At 33.6% G+C, this 16,021-nt stretch overlaps 1 protein-coding gene across 15 annotated transcripts in view; it reads left to right on the top strand.

Annotated features, from left to right (window-relative positions):
- KIAA1328 overlaps positions 1 to 16,021 on the top strand; it is a 370,349-nt gene that overhangs the window by 199,935 nt on the left and 154,393 nt on the right. The window contains exon 1 of one of the 15 annotated variants that reach the window (XM_082416093.1): positions 6 to 14,043. The exons of the other annotated variants lie outside the window; for them this stretch is intronic. Within the exon in view, the coding sequence (XP_082272219.1) occupies positions 13,924 to 14,043 (120 nt within the window). The 5' untranslated portion in view covers positions 6 to 13,923. Of the gene's footprint in view, positions 1 to 5; positions 14,044 to 16,021 lie in introns of those variants that run through there. 15 annotated transcript variants of the gene reach the window in all.

Here is a 16,021-nt window from a genome sequence, read left to right as displayed (position 1 = left end):
TTTAGGCCATGTTCTTAATGACTTTGCAGCACTTGAAGTTATATCAGCCATAGGCTTTTTTGCAGATTGTCTCTGATGGTCCTCAATGTGGATTCCTTTATGCTCGTTGCTCAGGGAATAGCGCATTCCCATGTTGCTTTCCAAATACTTTATTATATCAAGCTTCTCCCCGATACTTGAAACTTGGCTTTTGTGTGTACTGCTTGATGTTTCTGAACCAGGATGCTTAGACATTTAGGAGCTTGTTTTCTTATATTGAAAAGTTCACAATGTAAAAGGATAGCAAAGCACAACCTTGTAGTGTTACATTCCTGGGGAACTGAGATAACTGATGGTTGTTTCAGGTGTGTGAGTGTGTGCATTGTGTAAATTCCTACATGGCCCAGTTCGGCTGGGTGCAATTTTCTGTGTTCGCATAGTGTGTTTCACAAAAAGAACTGTTAAGGAGCAAACATGAAGTTTGCATTGTTTTCAGATTATTCTCTAATATATAAATTATGTTGGAACAAATCCATCTTTTCAAAGTAGTGTTCTAATAGACTGACTGTATTCTAGATGATTTGGGTCAGGGCTTCCTAAATAAACTATCTATGGTGAAGAACCAGGTTTGATTATTTTTGTCCATCTCCATGGACTAAAACTTTTAAAAAATTTATTAAAAATTAAATACTATAAAATGAAACGTGACAAAATTTTTATTAAAAGTTTCAATAGACAGATTATATTTTAGTAAACATAATCTGAACAGACACAACATAGGAAAAAAATGATAAAAATCTTCATTGAAAGTATGCATACAGGTGATTAAGACAGAGAATGACTATTACATCACTTTTTCTTGTTTGCAATCATAACTAAAAAAAAAAAATGTATGTGTGAAATCACAATTCCCCCAGAATAAGTGCCTGTACACACTTTGAATGAGCGCCAGCTATATCAGTAGTACTATGTATGTTAACATTGAAAGTTTTTAATGTGATACACAAGCTTGCTCCTTCATTCATAACCTTTGCAGTCTTGTTTGGAGAGGTGATATGATACTCACAGGTGATAACATATATATTTAAACTCTTTCTGTTTTGTTTTATTAACACTCACATTAGAGAAATATCACAATAGTATATTGCTAAGAATGGAAGAAAAGATTTTAAAGCAGTTTCAATAGGCTTTGATTATTCATTCTAAACTTTTAACTTTTTGTCCAAAATGAAGGAAGTGGTGGTATGTTTTCAAAATTTGTCTCTAGTCCTTTATCACTAACCAGTTTCAACAATTCTTTAACATTATAGTTAAATTTAAAATTCTTTCAATGAAAGAAATGGATTTTCTATGCATGGATCTTCTTTTGATGGAAAATAAAATTTGAAACATCTAATTTGAGAGGAGTTCAATGATAATTTTTCACAGATGTTCAGTATCAAGATCATCATAAATAGGGAATTCCCTGGTGGTCCAGGGGTTAGGACTCTGTGCTTTCACTTCTGGGGCCTAGGATTGATCCCTGGTCAGGGAACTAAGATCCCACATGACACACAGTGGGGCCAAAAAGAAAAAAAAATCACAAATAAATTTTATTGAAATTATGGAATATGACATAACAATACATAGTGACGCTGCTCTTTCAAAGTACTGGCATTCATTTTTGCTCTTCAATCTGATCTGCCTTTGAAGACCATGTTGGATTTCAACCTTACAAGGAAGTATTAAAAATCAGTAAAAAATACCAACAATATCAGTCAAATAAGGTAGGTTGGCTCTCCGGTTCCTATCTTATAAAAATTGTGACCAAATTAGTTTCTTACATTGCAGAAACACTTAAGATTTGTTCCAAATTCCCAACAAAACTTTTCCCTTCTATAACCATCATGCCTCAGCATGTAAGTTGTTAGCGGTTGGCTTCTGTATTATAAATAAATAGAATAAACTCAAATTTTATGCATTTGCCTTTATAAAATCCACATTTTTAACATGTTGCTAAGCACGCTATTTAATTCACCTGATTTTTTAAATAGTAAAACATTCTAGATGAAGGAATTAATATGTTTATTTATAATTTGATTCATGGTCCAGAATATTTTCCTATTGCTACTGTGCTGTCAAACGACATTTATGGATAATATAAGCCTTCATAGTTTTATACTGTTCAAAATTGGTTATGTTTGTTGGCAATGAAGCCAAAAAATGCTATTCTTTCTTCATATTATGATGTTTAAAATGCATGTGTACTAGAAAAACTGCCATGTTAGTGGAATATTTGCATTCTTCAGCTTCCAAAGACAAACACTTTGCTAGTTTTATTCTATGGAGTTGTTTTCGATATTACTAGCTAGTTCCTGCATAGCCACATCAAGCTATGGTGTCATGAAAAAAGAGTACTTGAGCTACTCTCTTTTCTACAGATTTACCCAACATCATGCATACACCTTTGATACAGTCTTTCACTAATGTTTCAACAGTTGTACATGGTCTTTGTGTTCTTAGCAAACCAAATTGCTACCTTATAAGCCTACAAAATACTAATGATTATATGTGAATATTGTACACTGCTTCTGTTGGATCAGTACTCTTTATTTCAAAATCCCTTATTTCTTCATGTATGTATGTAAATGTTTCTTAAGTTTTGATAATTTCATTGCTTCTTTAGCCAGAATATATCGGTGGGTAACACACTGTGGTTTTAGCACTTTACTGTCATTTATGGCCACAAAACTGAACTCAGTATATGAGGGATCACACTTCTAAGTAAAACTAGTATGAAGTAAAGCTAGTATGACCCCTTGGCCTTTATATCTTTAGAATCATTTCCATCATCATCATTTGGTTTATAATAATAAACTACTTCTGTATTCAGAAAAAGGATGTCTTGGCGGGGGGAGGGATAAATTAGGAGTATAGGTTTAACAGATACATTCCACTGTATATAAAATAAACAACAAGGATTTTTTGTATCGCACAGGGAGCTACATTCATCATCTTGTAATAACCTATAATGGAAAAGAATCTGAAAAAGAATACATACGTGACCATACTTTGCTATATACCTGAAACTAACACAATATTGTAAATCAATCAACTATAGTTCAATTTAAAAAAAAAAAAAAGGGATGTCTTTTCTTGACCAAAAAGTCCAGTGAAGCTTGTTTCACTACATATAAAGTAAAATTGTAAATAAATAAGTAAAATATCACTTCCCTAATTTAGCTAATAATATAAAAATCACAATTTAAAAACAGGATTGATTAAGAATTAAAACAGTATTGTGACTTCCCTGGTGGCGCAGTGGTTAAGAATCCGCCTGCCAGTGCAGAGGACACAGGTTCGAGCCCTCGTCCAGGAAGATCCCACATGCCGCAGAACAACTAAGCCTGTGCGCCACAACTATTGAGCCTGCACTCTAGAGCCCACGAGCCACAACTACTGAGCCCGCGTGCCACAAATCCTGAAGCCCGTGCGCTCTAGGGCCTGTGCTCTGCAACAAGAGAAGCCACCGCAATGAGGAGCACACACACTGCAACGAAGAGTAGCCCCCGCTGTCCACAACTAGAGAAAGCCTCACACAGCAATGAAGACCTAACGCACCCAAAAATAAATAAATGAAATAAATTTATTTAAAAAAAGGATTAAAACAGTATTACTACAGTAACTCAGTTATTATAGGTAAAAATCATGTAATTAAAAAATTTTCTCAGATTTTAATACAATTTTGGGGTAAAAATGACAAACTATTCTTGAAATATCACACATACCACGGTTTTAGTACAGAACTAGTCTGCAGCTCATGACTCAGTCATGATTTCAAAATCACCTGGAATAGTCTGTGTCTGATTTAACTACCCGAGCCCACCGATAACCCATGTGTGGATTTTTTAAAATATTGGTATGTCCTATGTAATGTAACATATGTATGCTAAAAAGTTATTTGTTGTTTATCTAAATTTCAAATTTAACTGGGAGTCCTGTATTTTTATTTGCTAAATCTGGAAACCATATTTTGCCTACTATATAGTTGCATAGATTATCTCATATTTTCTTCAGAATTTTAGTTTTTATTTTTATATTTAGGTCTATAATTCCTTTTGAGTTATTTTTTAAGTTTATTTTTTATTGAAGTATAGTTGATTTACAATATTGTACCAATCTCTGCTGTACAGCAGAGTGACTCAATTATACACATATGGACATTCTTTTTTTTATATTCTCCTTTTGAGTTAATTTTTGTGTATGGAATGATGTAAGGATTGAAGTTTTATTTTTTCCTTATGGCTGTGCAGTTGTCCAGGATCATTTGTTGAATACGCTATCTTTTCCCCCATTGAGTTACCTTCCTACCTGTGACAGACACACACTAAGGTGACCACTAATGTGTCATGTCCTTGTACAATTCCTTCCTTTTGAATGGGAGTGGAACTTGTAACTTGCATCTAGCCAACAGAAGGTGACAAAGGTAGAGGAATTTTGCAGATGGAATTAAGGTCCCACATTTGTTGGTTTTGAGTTAATCAAAAAGGAGAGCCTGGGTAACCTGATTTAATCAAGCAGAAGCCCTTAAAAGAGAGAGTAGGGCCCTCTCTGTAAAGAGCTCTCTGCTGGACTTAAAGAAGCAAGGCTCCATGGATTCCACAACTGCAGGGATATTCTTCCAACAACTACATGAGTTTGAAAGAGGACTTCAAGCCTCATATTTGACCATGGCCAACACTTTAATTGCAGCCTTTTAGGATTCTGAGCAGAGAACCCAGTTAACAAAAGCTGTGGGATAATAAATGTATGTTGTTTTAAGCTTCTAACTTTGTGGTAATTTGTTGCACAACATTAGAAAGCTAATACAGTACCTTTGTCAAGAGACAATTGATCACCTATATGTGAGGCCATTTCTGGACTCATTACCCTTTTCCAGTTATCTCTCTAATCCTAATACCAGTGCTGCAATGTCTTTATTACATAGCTTTATAAGAAATTCTGAAATTAGGCAGTGTAAGTTCTTCAACTTTGTTCTTTGTCTTCAAAATTGTTTTTGCTATTCTAGTTGCATTGAATTTCCATATAGATTTCAGATTTAGCTTGTCAACTTCTACAAAAGAATATACTGGGATTTCATTGAAACTATAAATCAATTTGGGGAAGACTGACATCTTAACCATATTGAGTCTTTTGATCCATGGACACAATCTCTCTCTGCATATATTCAGGTCTTTTTCAATTTTTCTCAGTAGTACTTTTTAATTTTCATTGTATAATAGTGTACATATTTTGTTAAATTTATCTCTAAGTTATTTCATGTCGGGGATGTTACTATAAATATTATTTTTGTTTCAATTTCTAATTGCTATTTACTAATATAGAAATATACCTTATTTGTTTATGTTGTCCTTATACCCTGCGAGCTTGCTAAAATTAATAAGCAATTTTGATATTCTGAATTCCTTATGATTTTCTACATATATGATCATGCTGTCTATACATAATGGCAGTTTTATTTTCTAATTTCCGAACTCTATGCCATTCATTCATTCATTCATTCATTTATTCATTCATTTTCCTTATTGCACTGGCTAAGATCTCCAATACGATACTGAGGAGATGCAAAGAGATGTGCTGAGAGTGGGCATTTTGGGGATTTTTTTCCCAATCTCATATGGCATGCATTATTTCCTTCATCATTAAGTCTAATTGTAGCTATGGTTTTTGCGTAAGTACCCTTTATCTAATTGAGGAAATTTCTTTTTATAACTTGCTGGATGGTTGTTGAGTTTTCTCAAATGCTTTTTTTGCTTCTATCAATGTGATCATATAATTATCTTTTTTTCTGTCAGGATAGTGGATTGATTTTCAATTGTTAGGCCAATCTACCTTTTCAGTGATAAATCCCATTTGGTCATTTTATATTATTCTTTTTACATATTGCTATATTTAATTTGGTAACATTTTATTAAGAATGTTTGCATTCATCTTCATAAAGGATTTTGGTTTATACTTTTCTTGTAATGTCTTTGGTTTTTTTTTTTTTTAATCAGCCACATAAAATGTTCCTCTTTCCTCTACCTCATGAAAGAATTTGTGTAGACTGGTATTACTTTTTACTTAAATTTTAAGAGAATTCATCAGTGAAGCCATCTGAGCCTGAAGCTATCTTTATGAGAAGTTTTTAATCACAAATTCAATTTGTTTAAATGATTTAGAGCTAATAAGTGTTGTATTATGTCTTGATCTGTCTTGGTAATTTGTGTCCTTAAAGCAATTTGTTTATCTAGGTTGTCAAATTTATTGGCATAAAGTTATTCATATTTCTTTGTTATCTTTTTAATGACTAAGATGTGTAGTGGTGTCTGTCTTTGATTCCTGATACTGTAGTTTGTCTTCTCTCTTGATCTGTCTAAAGTTTTACCTTTTCAAAGAATTTGTTTTCATTGTTTCTCTGTTTGTCCATGTTATACTTCATTCATTTCTGCCCTAATCTTTATTAGTTCTACCCTGATGGCTGTGGGGGTTTAGTGTATTCTTCTTTTTCTGGTTTCTTAATATGGAAACACTGTATTGATTTGAGATCTTTCTTATTTTCTAAAATAGGTGTTTAGAGCTATAAATTTCCCTCTATACACTGTTTTAACTGCATCCCCTAAGTTTTGATGTGTTATGTGTTCATTTTCATTCAGTTCAAAATATTTTCTAATTTCCCTCATGAATTCCTTGACCCATAGTATATTTAGAAGTGTACTGCTGAATATTAAAATAATTGGTGATTTTCCAGATAGCTTTCTGTTATTGATTTCTTGTTTAATTTCTTTGTCTCAATGTCAGTTCTTTTTGATTTGTTGAAACTTGTTTTATGGCTCAGCATATAGTTTATATTGGTAGCTTTTTCATGTGCACTTAAAATGAATGTGAATTAGATTGAATTGGTTGATAGTCTCGTTTGTGTTCTATAACCCTATTGATTTTTCTTCTTCCTCTATTGCTTACTGACAGAAGAGTGTTGAAATCTCTAACTTTTATTGTTTGTTATTCTATTTTTCATTTCCATTCTGTCATTTTTCCTTCATATATTTTTAAACTCTGTTTTTAGGTGCATACTCAGTTGGATTACTTTGATGCTTTGATGAACTGAACTCTTTATCATTATGAAATGTCTGCATTTTCCCTGGCAGTTTTATTGTTTTGATGTCTACTTTGTCTGAAATTAACACAACCATTCCAACTTTCTTTTGACTAATGTTTGAGTGGTACATTCTTTTCTATTCAGTTTACTTTTAATCTGTCCTAACCTTTATATTTTGTGTGAGTTTCTTGTAGATAGCATATAATTCAGTCTTGCTTTTTTATGCAGTCTGAGAATCTTGTCCTTTGATTTGGAGCATTAAGTTCATTTACATTTGTTGTAATCATTGATATGTTTGTATTTCAATCTACCATGTTGCTTTTTAATTTCTTTCTGTCCCATCTGTACTTTTTCTTTTTGTTCTCTTCTTTTAGGTTAATTGATTATGTTTTAGGATTTCCTATTGACGTATTAGCTATGCTTCTATGTTTTGTTTTTTAGTGGTTCTAAGTTTTATAAAGTTAACCCTTAACTTACTACATTCTACTTTCAAATACTATCATTCCATGTTATATAGAATATATGAACCTTATATCAATATGCTTTTGTCCTTGGTGCTATTGTTGTGAAACATTTTGCTTCTACATATATTTAAAACATTGCTACATTGTTATTATTACTGCATTAAACAATCAATTATCTTTTAAAGAGATTAATTAATGAGAAAGAAAAGCCTTTTATATTATCTGCTTAGTGATCATTTGTAACTAACTTACTATTTGTAACATTTTAATTTTCTTTTACCAGGTCCAGGTTTCTATCTGGTGTCATTTCCCTGTGCCTGAAAAACTTCTTTGACATTTCACGCAGTGCAGATTTGCTGTCAATGAATTATCGTAGCTTTTGTTTTTCTGAGGGAAAAAAATCATATCTTCTTTATTTCTGAAGGATATTTTCATTGCATATAGAATTCTAGGTTGACAGTTCTGTTAGCTCTTTAAAGATATCATGTCTTTGTCTTTTGGCATGCATAATTTCTAGTAAGAAGTCTGCCATAGTTCTTTATGTTCTATATGTAATGTTTCCTTTTTCTGTGGTTACTATTGAGATTTTTTTTCTTATCACTAGTTTTCAGTTATTTTATTTGGATGTGCATTTCTTTATATTTTTCCCACACAGGCTTTATTGAGCTTCTTCAACAAATTTGAAAAATTTTAGACTTTTTCCTTTCAAGTATTTTTTCTGTTGCTGCCCCCCCCGTTGTTTTCTTCTGGCACTCTAGTATGTGTGAGTGTGTACACATGTATGTATACATATATGCATGTATATATATAGAAACACAAATATTCATACATAAAAACATTAGATTGTTTCATATTTTACAAATGTTACCAATATTGTTTCTTTCTCCCCTCCTCTCTGTCTTTCACTGACTCACTCATCTTTTTTTTCCTCTCTGCTTCATTTTGGATAATTTGTCATTCTGTATCTTCATGATCACTGATCGTTTCTTCTGCAGGTATCTAATGTACTGTTCATCTCATAAAGTGAAATTTTCATTTAACACGTTATATTTCTCTTTCCCAGAAATTCCATGCTTAAAAAAATATTTCTTACATTTCTCTCCTTATCATGTTTTCCATGATATCTTTGAATATATTTGTAGTAGCTCATTTTAGGTCTTTTTAAAATAATTCAATCATTTCTGTTATTTTTCAACCTCTGTTGATTGATTTTCTTCTGGTTATGGGTCACATTTTTGTTTCTTCATTTGTCTAGTAATTGAATGTCATACATTATTAATTTTCTGTTGTTCAGTGCTGAATTTGGTTGTGTTCCTCTACAAAGGGTTGAGGCTTGTTCTAGACAGCAGTAAGTTTGCTTTAAGATTAGTTTGATCAATTCAAGGCCTTTATTTAAGCTGTTTCAGAGTAATTCTAGTTTAGCCTTTACTCCAGGGTTAATTTTGCCACACACCTAAGGTGTGGCCCTTTTGTGATCTGTCTTGAATGCTGTTGTATTCATTGAGACCTCTCCACTCTGACTGGTATGAATTCCCCCTCTCTTGAGTTTTGTGAATTGTTCTTTTTTCAGCTTCCCCATAATTGTTCTTTCCCTGGAGTTCCTCATGAGTTTTCATCCTGCACATGCACAGATTGGTATTCAGCCAAAGACTCAAGGAGACCCTTATGCTCCCTTCTCTTGGATACTTAGTCCCTCAAATACTAGCCATTTCTGCTTCCCCCAACTCTAATCTCTGATTCCTCAACTCAATGAGATTGCTGGGCTCCATTTGTGTTCCTCCTTCTCTGTGCTGCAATTTAGAAGTTCCCTTCAGGCAGAAAACATAGGCTGTTGTTGAATTCACTGAATTTTATTCTTTTCTCTCAGACAACACAATCTCTGCTACCTGTTTCCTACTCTTGAGATAGGTTTTTCATAGGTTTTTCTTCTTTTCTTGAGATCAGTTTTTCTTGTTTAAGTTTGGAGGTTCATTTCTGACCTACTCAGGACTGGAAGCAAAAATCTGTCACTTTCATTTTTAGTGAATATTTTTGCTAGGTAATAGAATTATTTTAACCTTAAAAGTCATTTGTAAGTTTTATTATTGTCTCCTTGAAGTTTGTAAAGTGCCTGCTTTTCTGTTGCTTTTTTATGTGTCCTTGATTTTTAGCAATTTTACTATGATGTGCTCTGTGGTGGCTTTTGGCTTTCTCTGTATTTATCCTCCTTTGGATTCACACTACTTCTTAAATTTGTGGCTTGATAACAGTTTTGAAAACTTCTCTGCATTATCTCTTCAAATATTACTTCTTCCTCATTCTTTTTCCCTTCTTCTAGTATTATAATTACATTTATTTTAGGCTCTTATCATCGTGTTTCACACATTCTTTTATATCTCTCCATCCTTTTATGTCCATCTCTTCATGTTAGTCTAGATATTATCTTTCGACTTTTATTACAGTTTACTAATTGTCTCCTCAGATATATCTAATCTGCTGATCAGTTTTTAATTGTATTTTAAGTCCTAAAATTTTCATTTGATTTTTTCTAGTTTCCAGTTCTCTGTAATATCTTCATCATATCATTTAATTTCTTCATCACATAAATCACAATTATTTTACAGTCCATGTTTGATATTGTCAATATGAAAACCTCTTGTGGTTCTATTCCTATTGACTTTTTTTTTCTCTTGTAAGTCTGTTATTTTTATCTTTTTGTATGCTTGATTATTTTTTATTGAATGTTAGACATTGTCTGTGGAAAAATTACATATAATATGAGTTTCTGTTTGATGTTATCTTTCTCCAGAGAGAATTTGCTGCTGCTTCTTGCAGGCAGTTATCATGGTTCAAATAACCTTAACCCAATCTTAGACTGAGTGTATTTGAAGTCCAATTGTAGTATGGGCTTTTCTATTACATTCTTATTACTAGCTTTTTAGGGGTCTCAATTGAGAGTCTGGGGTTTTTGACAGGACCTCTTTCTTGGAAGTCTCTGAAATCTAAATTTTGTTTCCACCCCTGTGACACTGCTTAAAGCTCTTCTCAGCTTCTCAGCCAGCACTTCCTTCTGTCTTGAACAGAAGAGTGGCAACTAACGTAAAGCTAACTTTTCTTGTTTACCTTTTTTTTGGGTGGGAGGGGTTATCTTGCTGAGCGCTTGTCTTTTTTTTTTTTTTTTCTTTCCTTCTTGTTTACCTTTGATCTGGGATCTTGGCCCTTCATGTCCTCACTACCTTGGTAACACTTCAATGCCTTCAAACAGATTTTTAAATACATAATATATTTTGTTCTCATAGTTATTCATGAAGGGAGGTTTAAAACAAACTAATCTACAATGTATTCTGTCCAACCCTTTTGAGAATTTGGAGGTACTGGATCCTGATGGAATTCTATAGGGTACTTAATCAACAAATTGTAGAAAGGTTGTTGGTACCTTCCTCCTGCTATAGTTCCTTTTTGTGCCTTGGCTAGGCACCTACTCTCTACTGAGTCCCCTTACTCTCTAAAGATCACTCAATATAATGTGTAGATCTAAACACTTTAATTTTAATTATACTAATTCATTTAGTTAGTGTTTTGGTCTATGATAGGTCTTCCTTTCCTTTTTTGTCTTTTACTGTCTCCCATTTATATTTCATGTCTCGATTCCTTTAAGTACTGAGTAGATTATCTTGCCTTTTGTTATTTCATTTGCTTTCAACTGCCCACCACAGATGGCTTATTGGCCATCTTCTGTATTAGGTGGGCATAAACAATTTAAAGAGAAACTTCTTTAACATGGCAGTTACACCATTTGTACTCTGCCACCTCTCTGACACTTTGGCTCCATTCATTCTGCCTCACCCTGTCCACCATGCCCTGGACTACTTAGAGTTCACCATACATATTTATTTTCATAATCTCTGGTTTTCTACTCATATTCTCCCCACTGCCTGAAATGTCCTACCCTACATACACTATACACCTTCACATATACCTTTATCATTAATAAACTCCAATCTGTCTTCCATAATTTAGTCTAAATGTCCCCTCTATTATGAAAATGCCCCAACTTCCCCTCCCCCCACTAAAGGCAAAGGTAGCATCACTAATGGTCCTCAACTCTTTGCAATAACATTCTTATCACATAAAATGTTTTCCTCCTTAGCCAAAATTTGAGAGCCATGAATGTTGGGATTCTCATCAAACTTTGTATTCCTGGCAGCTAGGACAGTATCTCACGGACACTTCCAGATGCCCGTCCTCACTCACCCCAAGGTGGCAGCCTATACCTTTGGGTAAAATTATAGAGCAGGAGGTGGATAGTAATACCAAATGTGTTTATCCATAGTATTTTGTTTATATATACTCTTCCCTTCTATTGTTAAACAAATATGCAAGATTTGACTTTTAGCTGCAAAAGTTTTGCTTATTTATGTATTATTGCTTATTATGTATATTGCTTAATAATGTATTATTTTAAGTATTTTTTTAAACAGTTCTAGGACTGTATTTGTTTGGGAGTATCTTTTACAAATTGGAGGACACCCTTAACTGAAAAAGGATTGGGGGAAAACGCAATTAACTTTACAGTTTTGAAAGCCCTGCTTGTCCAAAATTTTCATAAATCTTCCTTCTGAACTTAATGTTGTCTCTCTCAAAATATGTCCGCCTTGTTTGTGATATGAAAGTCAATTATGTCATGACTGATATTTTTTTAATAACTCAAAGTAAGAATCCTGAGGCAGTTAGTTGCCTTTTATTCAGGTGTGTCTTACAACCAGTCTGTTTGCCTATCCCTAATCTAGGTTGATATAGCACACATTTTGTGGTCTTTCAATGTAGTTTCTTGTTTTAAAACCATTTCATCGAACATTTTAGAAAGTAATATAATGATCTGCTTTAAGTTTAGATTCTCATCTCAAAAGCAAAAAGTGCTCTTGTAATTTACTGTTTCATAGATCCAAACCAAATAAGGCATTGAGATCCCTATGTTTATTGACCCTGTGTAATGAGAGATATAGTTGGAATTTTTCCTGTATTTATAGAATTTTTATTAACTTTTAAAGACTTATTGGAAATAAGTACTTATAGAAGAAGTAAGTGGCTCCTGCAAAAAGTACAATATATTTTATAATAAGTAAAACTAAGTTATCAAACTCCTTAGGATACAAATTAGGTCATTTAGCTGTTGCTGCTCCCGCTTCCTGCTTACTGGTTGATTCCACAGATATTTATTACTTTAAGTATCTTTTATTTATAAAGACCAGTGTCATTGAAATATGAAGTTGAGAGTAACATTGCCCCTCTCCTCAAGTTCTGTACAATGTGTACTGGAGAGGGGCCAAACTGTATGCAAAAAAAAAAATTATTGAGCACCTATTATCTCGAGATACAGCAATGAATGAAAGTGATGGTATCTTTTGAGGTCACTGCCCTCAAAGATTTCACTATTTCCACAAGGAGAAATGTACATTCTTACACATCACAAAGAAAGTTAAAGATGTGAAAACAGCTAACTGTGATAGAGCAGGATGAAATAAATACGGCAATAAAGGGCTGAACAGAGTTGTCCTGGGGTGCCTCCTGGGGAAGGCACAGCTTATCTGAGCTTGGGAAGTGAGGGAACTACAGTGGGAGGCAGTGGTACTAAGCCAGCCTTAAAACAAGAGTAGAATTTTAAAGCATAGAAAAAGGAGTTAGGGCATTTGAGTACTAGGAAATTTCATCACTCATTTTATCTTTTACTGGTTTATAAATGAAATCTTTTCTCTTGGTTTTTTACAGTAAACTAAAATAGCTAGTAAAAAATATTCTAAATTTTTAAAAGTCGGGATTTGGTACTATATAATTAAAGGACTAAGAATCCTAAAAAATCTTGAGCTCCAAGAGCTTGCCCTTTAAGGGTGACCACCTCTTTGGTTTGGTAGTTTTTTGTTCATTCGGAAATGCTTCTCATTAGGTTTCTTCAACATTTCCGGTCTGCAGCCATTTATATGGGGAAAAAATGAATATGGAAGACACTAATCTTTAGTAAAAGGACTGTGATTCACTTTGGGAAATCTTGATATAATAAAGAGCCTGGTTTTACCTTCCTCCTATTTCCTGCAAGTAGGCTATAGGTTATATTTCTTGGTATTTCATAAATGCTCTTTTTCAAGAGAGTTTATTTTTATTTTCTAGTCTCAAAAATACAACGCCAATACTTTTTCCCCTCAACCAACAACATAAATGCATTCTGATTTCCCCTTCAGGGACAGTTGGTCACATTCAAATAGTGTTGACTTTATGTTTTCTAGAAGGTGTATTAAGAATTCTTTGTTAAAGCTTTCCTTCATTTGACACAAACTAATCTTGTTTGCTTCCTTTAAGAAGAAAACTGCATTGAAACATCTTGCCTACATGCAGCTTTTGTTTCCATCCTTGAGCCTGACTGTTACTAGAGGGATATATGAGAGGGCAGTGAGCCCCAGGATACTCTGTCCAAACGTAACGCCAAGGGAGTGGCAGGGGAAAACTGATGTAAGCTCTTTTGGATCATTTTCTTGTGCTGCATCCCTAACTGAATCCAAGTACCCTTGGCTTTATTATTCAATATGTCTTGTTTTCATTTTGTACCTGTGAAGATTGTCCTCACCACTTCTAATTTGTCTTTGTCTCGTTTTCTCTATAAAAATTATTTTAGCTTCTTTCTGATCTTCATTAAATAATTAAAACTAGCCTTGGGTATCTGTTTCCTTTTGTAGATTTAGAAAACCATGTATAAAGCTCCTTTTTTTTTTCTTTTAGCAATTATGATCATATACGTGGAAGTGATTTGAATCAGTATCACTGTTATGTATTTCTATGGTGAATGATTGTCCCATCCCATCAAAATATTTAAATCCCATCAAATATTTAGGACTCTCCTCACAAGTGTATTTTTGTCTTACTCAATCTTCATTTGTGTCTCTCTCAGATTTAGTGACCAGATAGATAAATTAAGATGCTGATTTAAGTTCTTGAGCATGTGAGTCATATAAGGCAGTAATGTTAAAACACAAAATTTGCTAGGGGAAGTAGAACGAAGGGGCATTCAGTAATTTTGTAGTATGTCTGTTAGTTGATAGGTGAACATTTACTGATTGGTAAATTTCTCATCTATCCTTTTCTTTTCTCTCATTTCCTTGGGGTACAACAACCCAATACCTGGGTTTTTCAGCACTTAAGGATAGCATAAACTATAGAGCTCATCAAACCCAACCATTTTACTAACATCTAAATTGCCTAAGAGATGTAAAATGACTTGCCAAAAATAATAGAATTCCTAAGTAGCTGTACTGGAATTCTAATCAAGGTATTTTGACCTTAAGTATACTGTCAATTATTCTGTGCTCTATATTCATTTTTATAGCAAATCAACACATTCCAGCTTTCAGGAAATGCAGTAATGATTAAAGAATATGAGGTTTAGCCTTTTCTGAGTCTGGTAATTGCTGTTAAAAATTTTGGCAGGCCTATGGTGTATGTATCTTAAGAGTTGGTACCGCATTTGGTATCTGTTGCTAGTATTCTGTCTTTTGTACAATCTTGTGTGCCTGTACTTTTTAAATCTCATAATTATTGACTTCAGTGCCTTTTAGATTCAATAATCCTAGGTTGTGCCACAGTCGCTATGGGAAATAGAAAAAGTTATTAGAGCCTTGCAAATGTGTTTGACTGCTGCATTCTGTTACTTCCGTTGATGACCTACAGCTTTAGCGATTGTGCAGTGGAGAAGCTTAAACCTCGAGGGCCCATTAGATTTAACTTGTTTGCTGCGTTGATATCTATATGTTAAATGACAAGAGAGTTCAGGTTATTGAATAATTTAAAATTCAGCTCTAATTGGTGTCATATGACCTGGAAAAGGCCATGGATGATGCCAGGAGCATGCTGTGAATTTCTTATAAATAATTCATAAATTAGATGATTCATTTGCCTGGATGTCTTGCTAAATGCCAAAGTTTGTAAGTTATAACTGATGATATAACACCTGTAAGTATTTAGTTCATAACACTAGAAGGTAATCTATCTTGATCTTCTAGCAAAATCTGCCAGTATAGGAGAGTTAATTGCACTGGGGAGGATGAACATTTATTTGGGATGAGACTTTGGCAAACCATACAGCGCAGCTGTTGCATTACGTAGCTTCTGTCAGCTTGACAACTGGTTCATGTACGCTTGACTAAAAATGTAGCTTGTCATTCTGTGCCTTATTTTATATTAACTCCAAATGTTCTGGGTAATACAATGACCTGCCCCACACACAGTAGTTTAGGTTTAGAAATATTTATCTAGCTCTTGAATTTCTGACTTCATCATAAAATAAAGAGGATGGGGGATATTCTGAAGTTACAAAATTGAGATTTTTATTCTTATAAGGCTATCAGTGGGAATATGAGGATTGTTAATAGGGTGCTTGCCAGGATCGTAAATTATTATTTACCATTAGAGAAATGAATACCAATAAGATCTGTTG

This window comes from Balaenoptera physalus, assembly GCF_965194825.1.
Source record: "Balaenoptera physalus genome assembly, chromosome: 12".
Classification (NCBI taxonomy): Eukaryota; Metazoa; Chordata; class Mammalia; order Artiodactyla; family Balaenopteridae; genus Balaenoptera; species Balaenoptera physalus.
The sequence above is the reverse complement of the archived record's forward strand: the minus strand, read 5'-3'. Positions and strand labels throughout refer to the sequence as shown.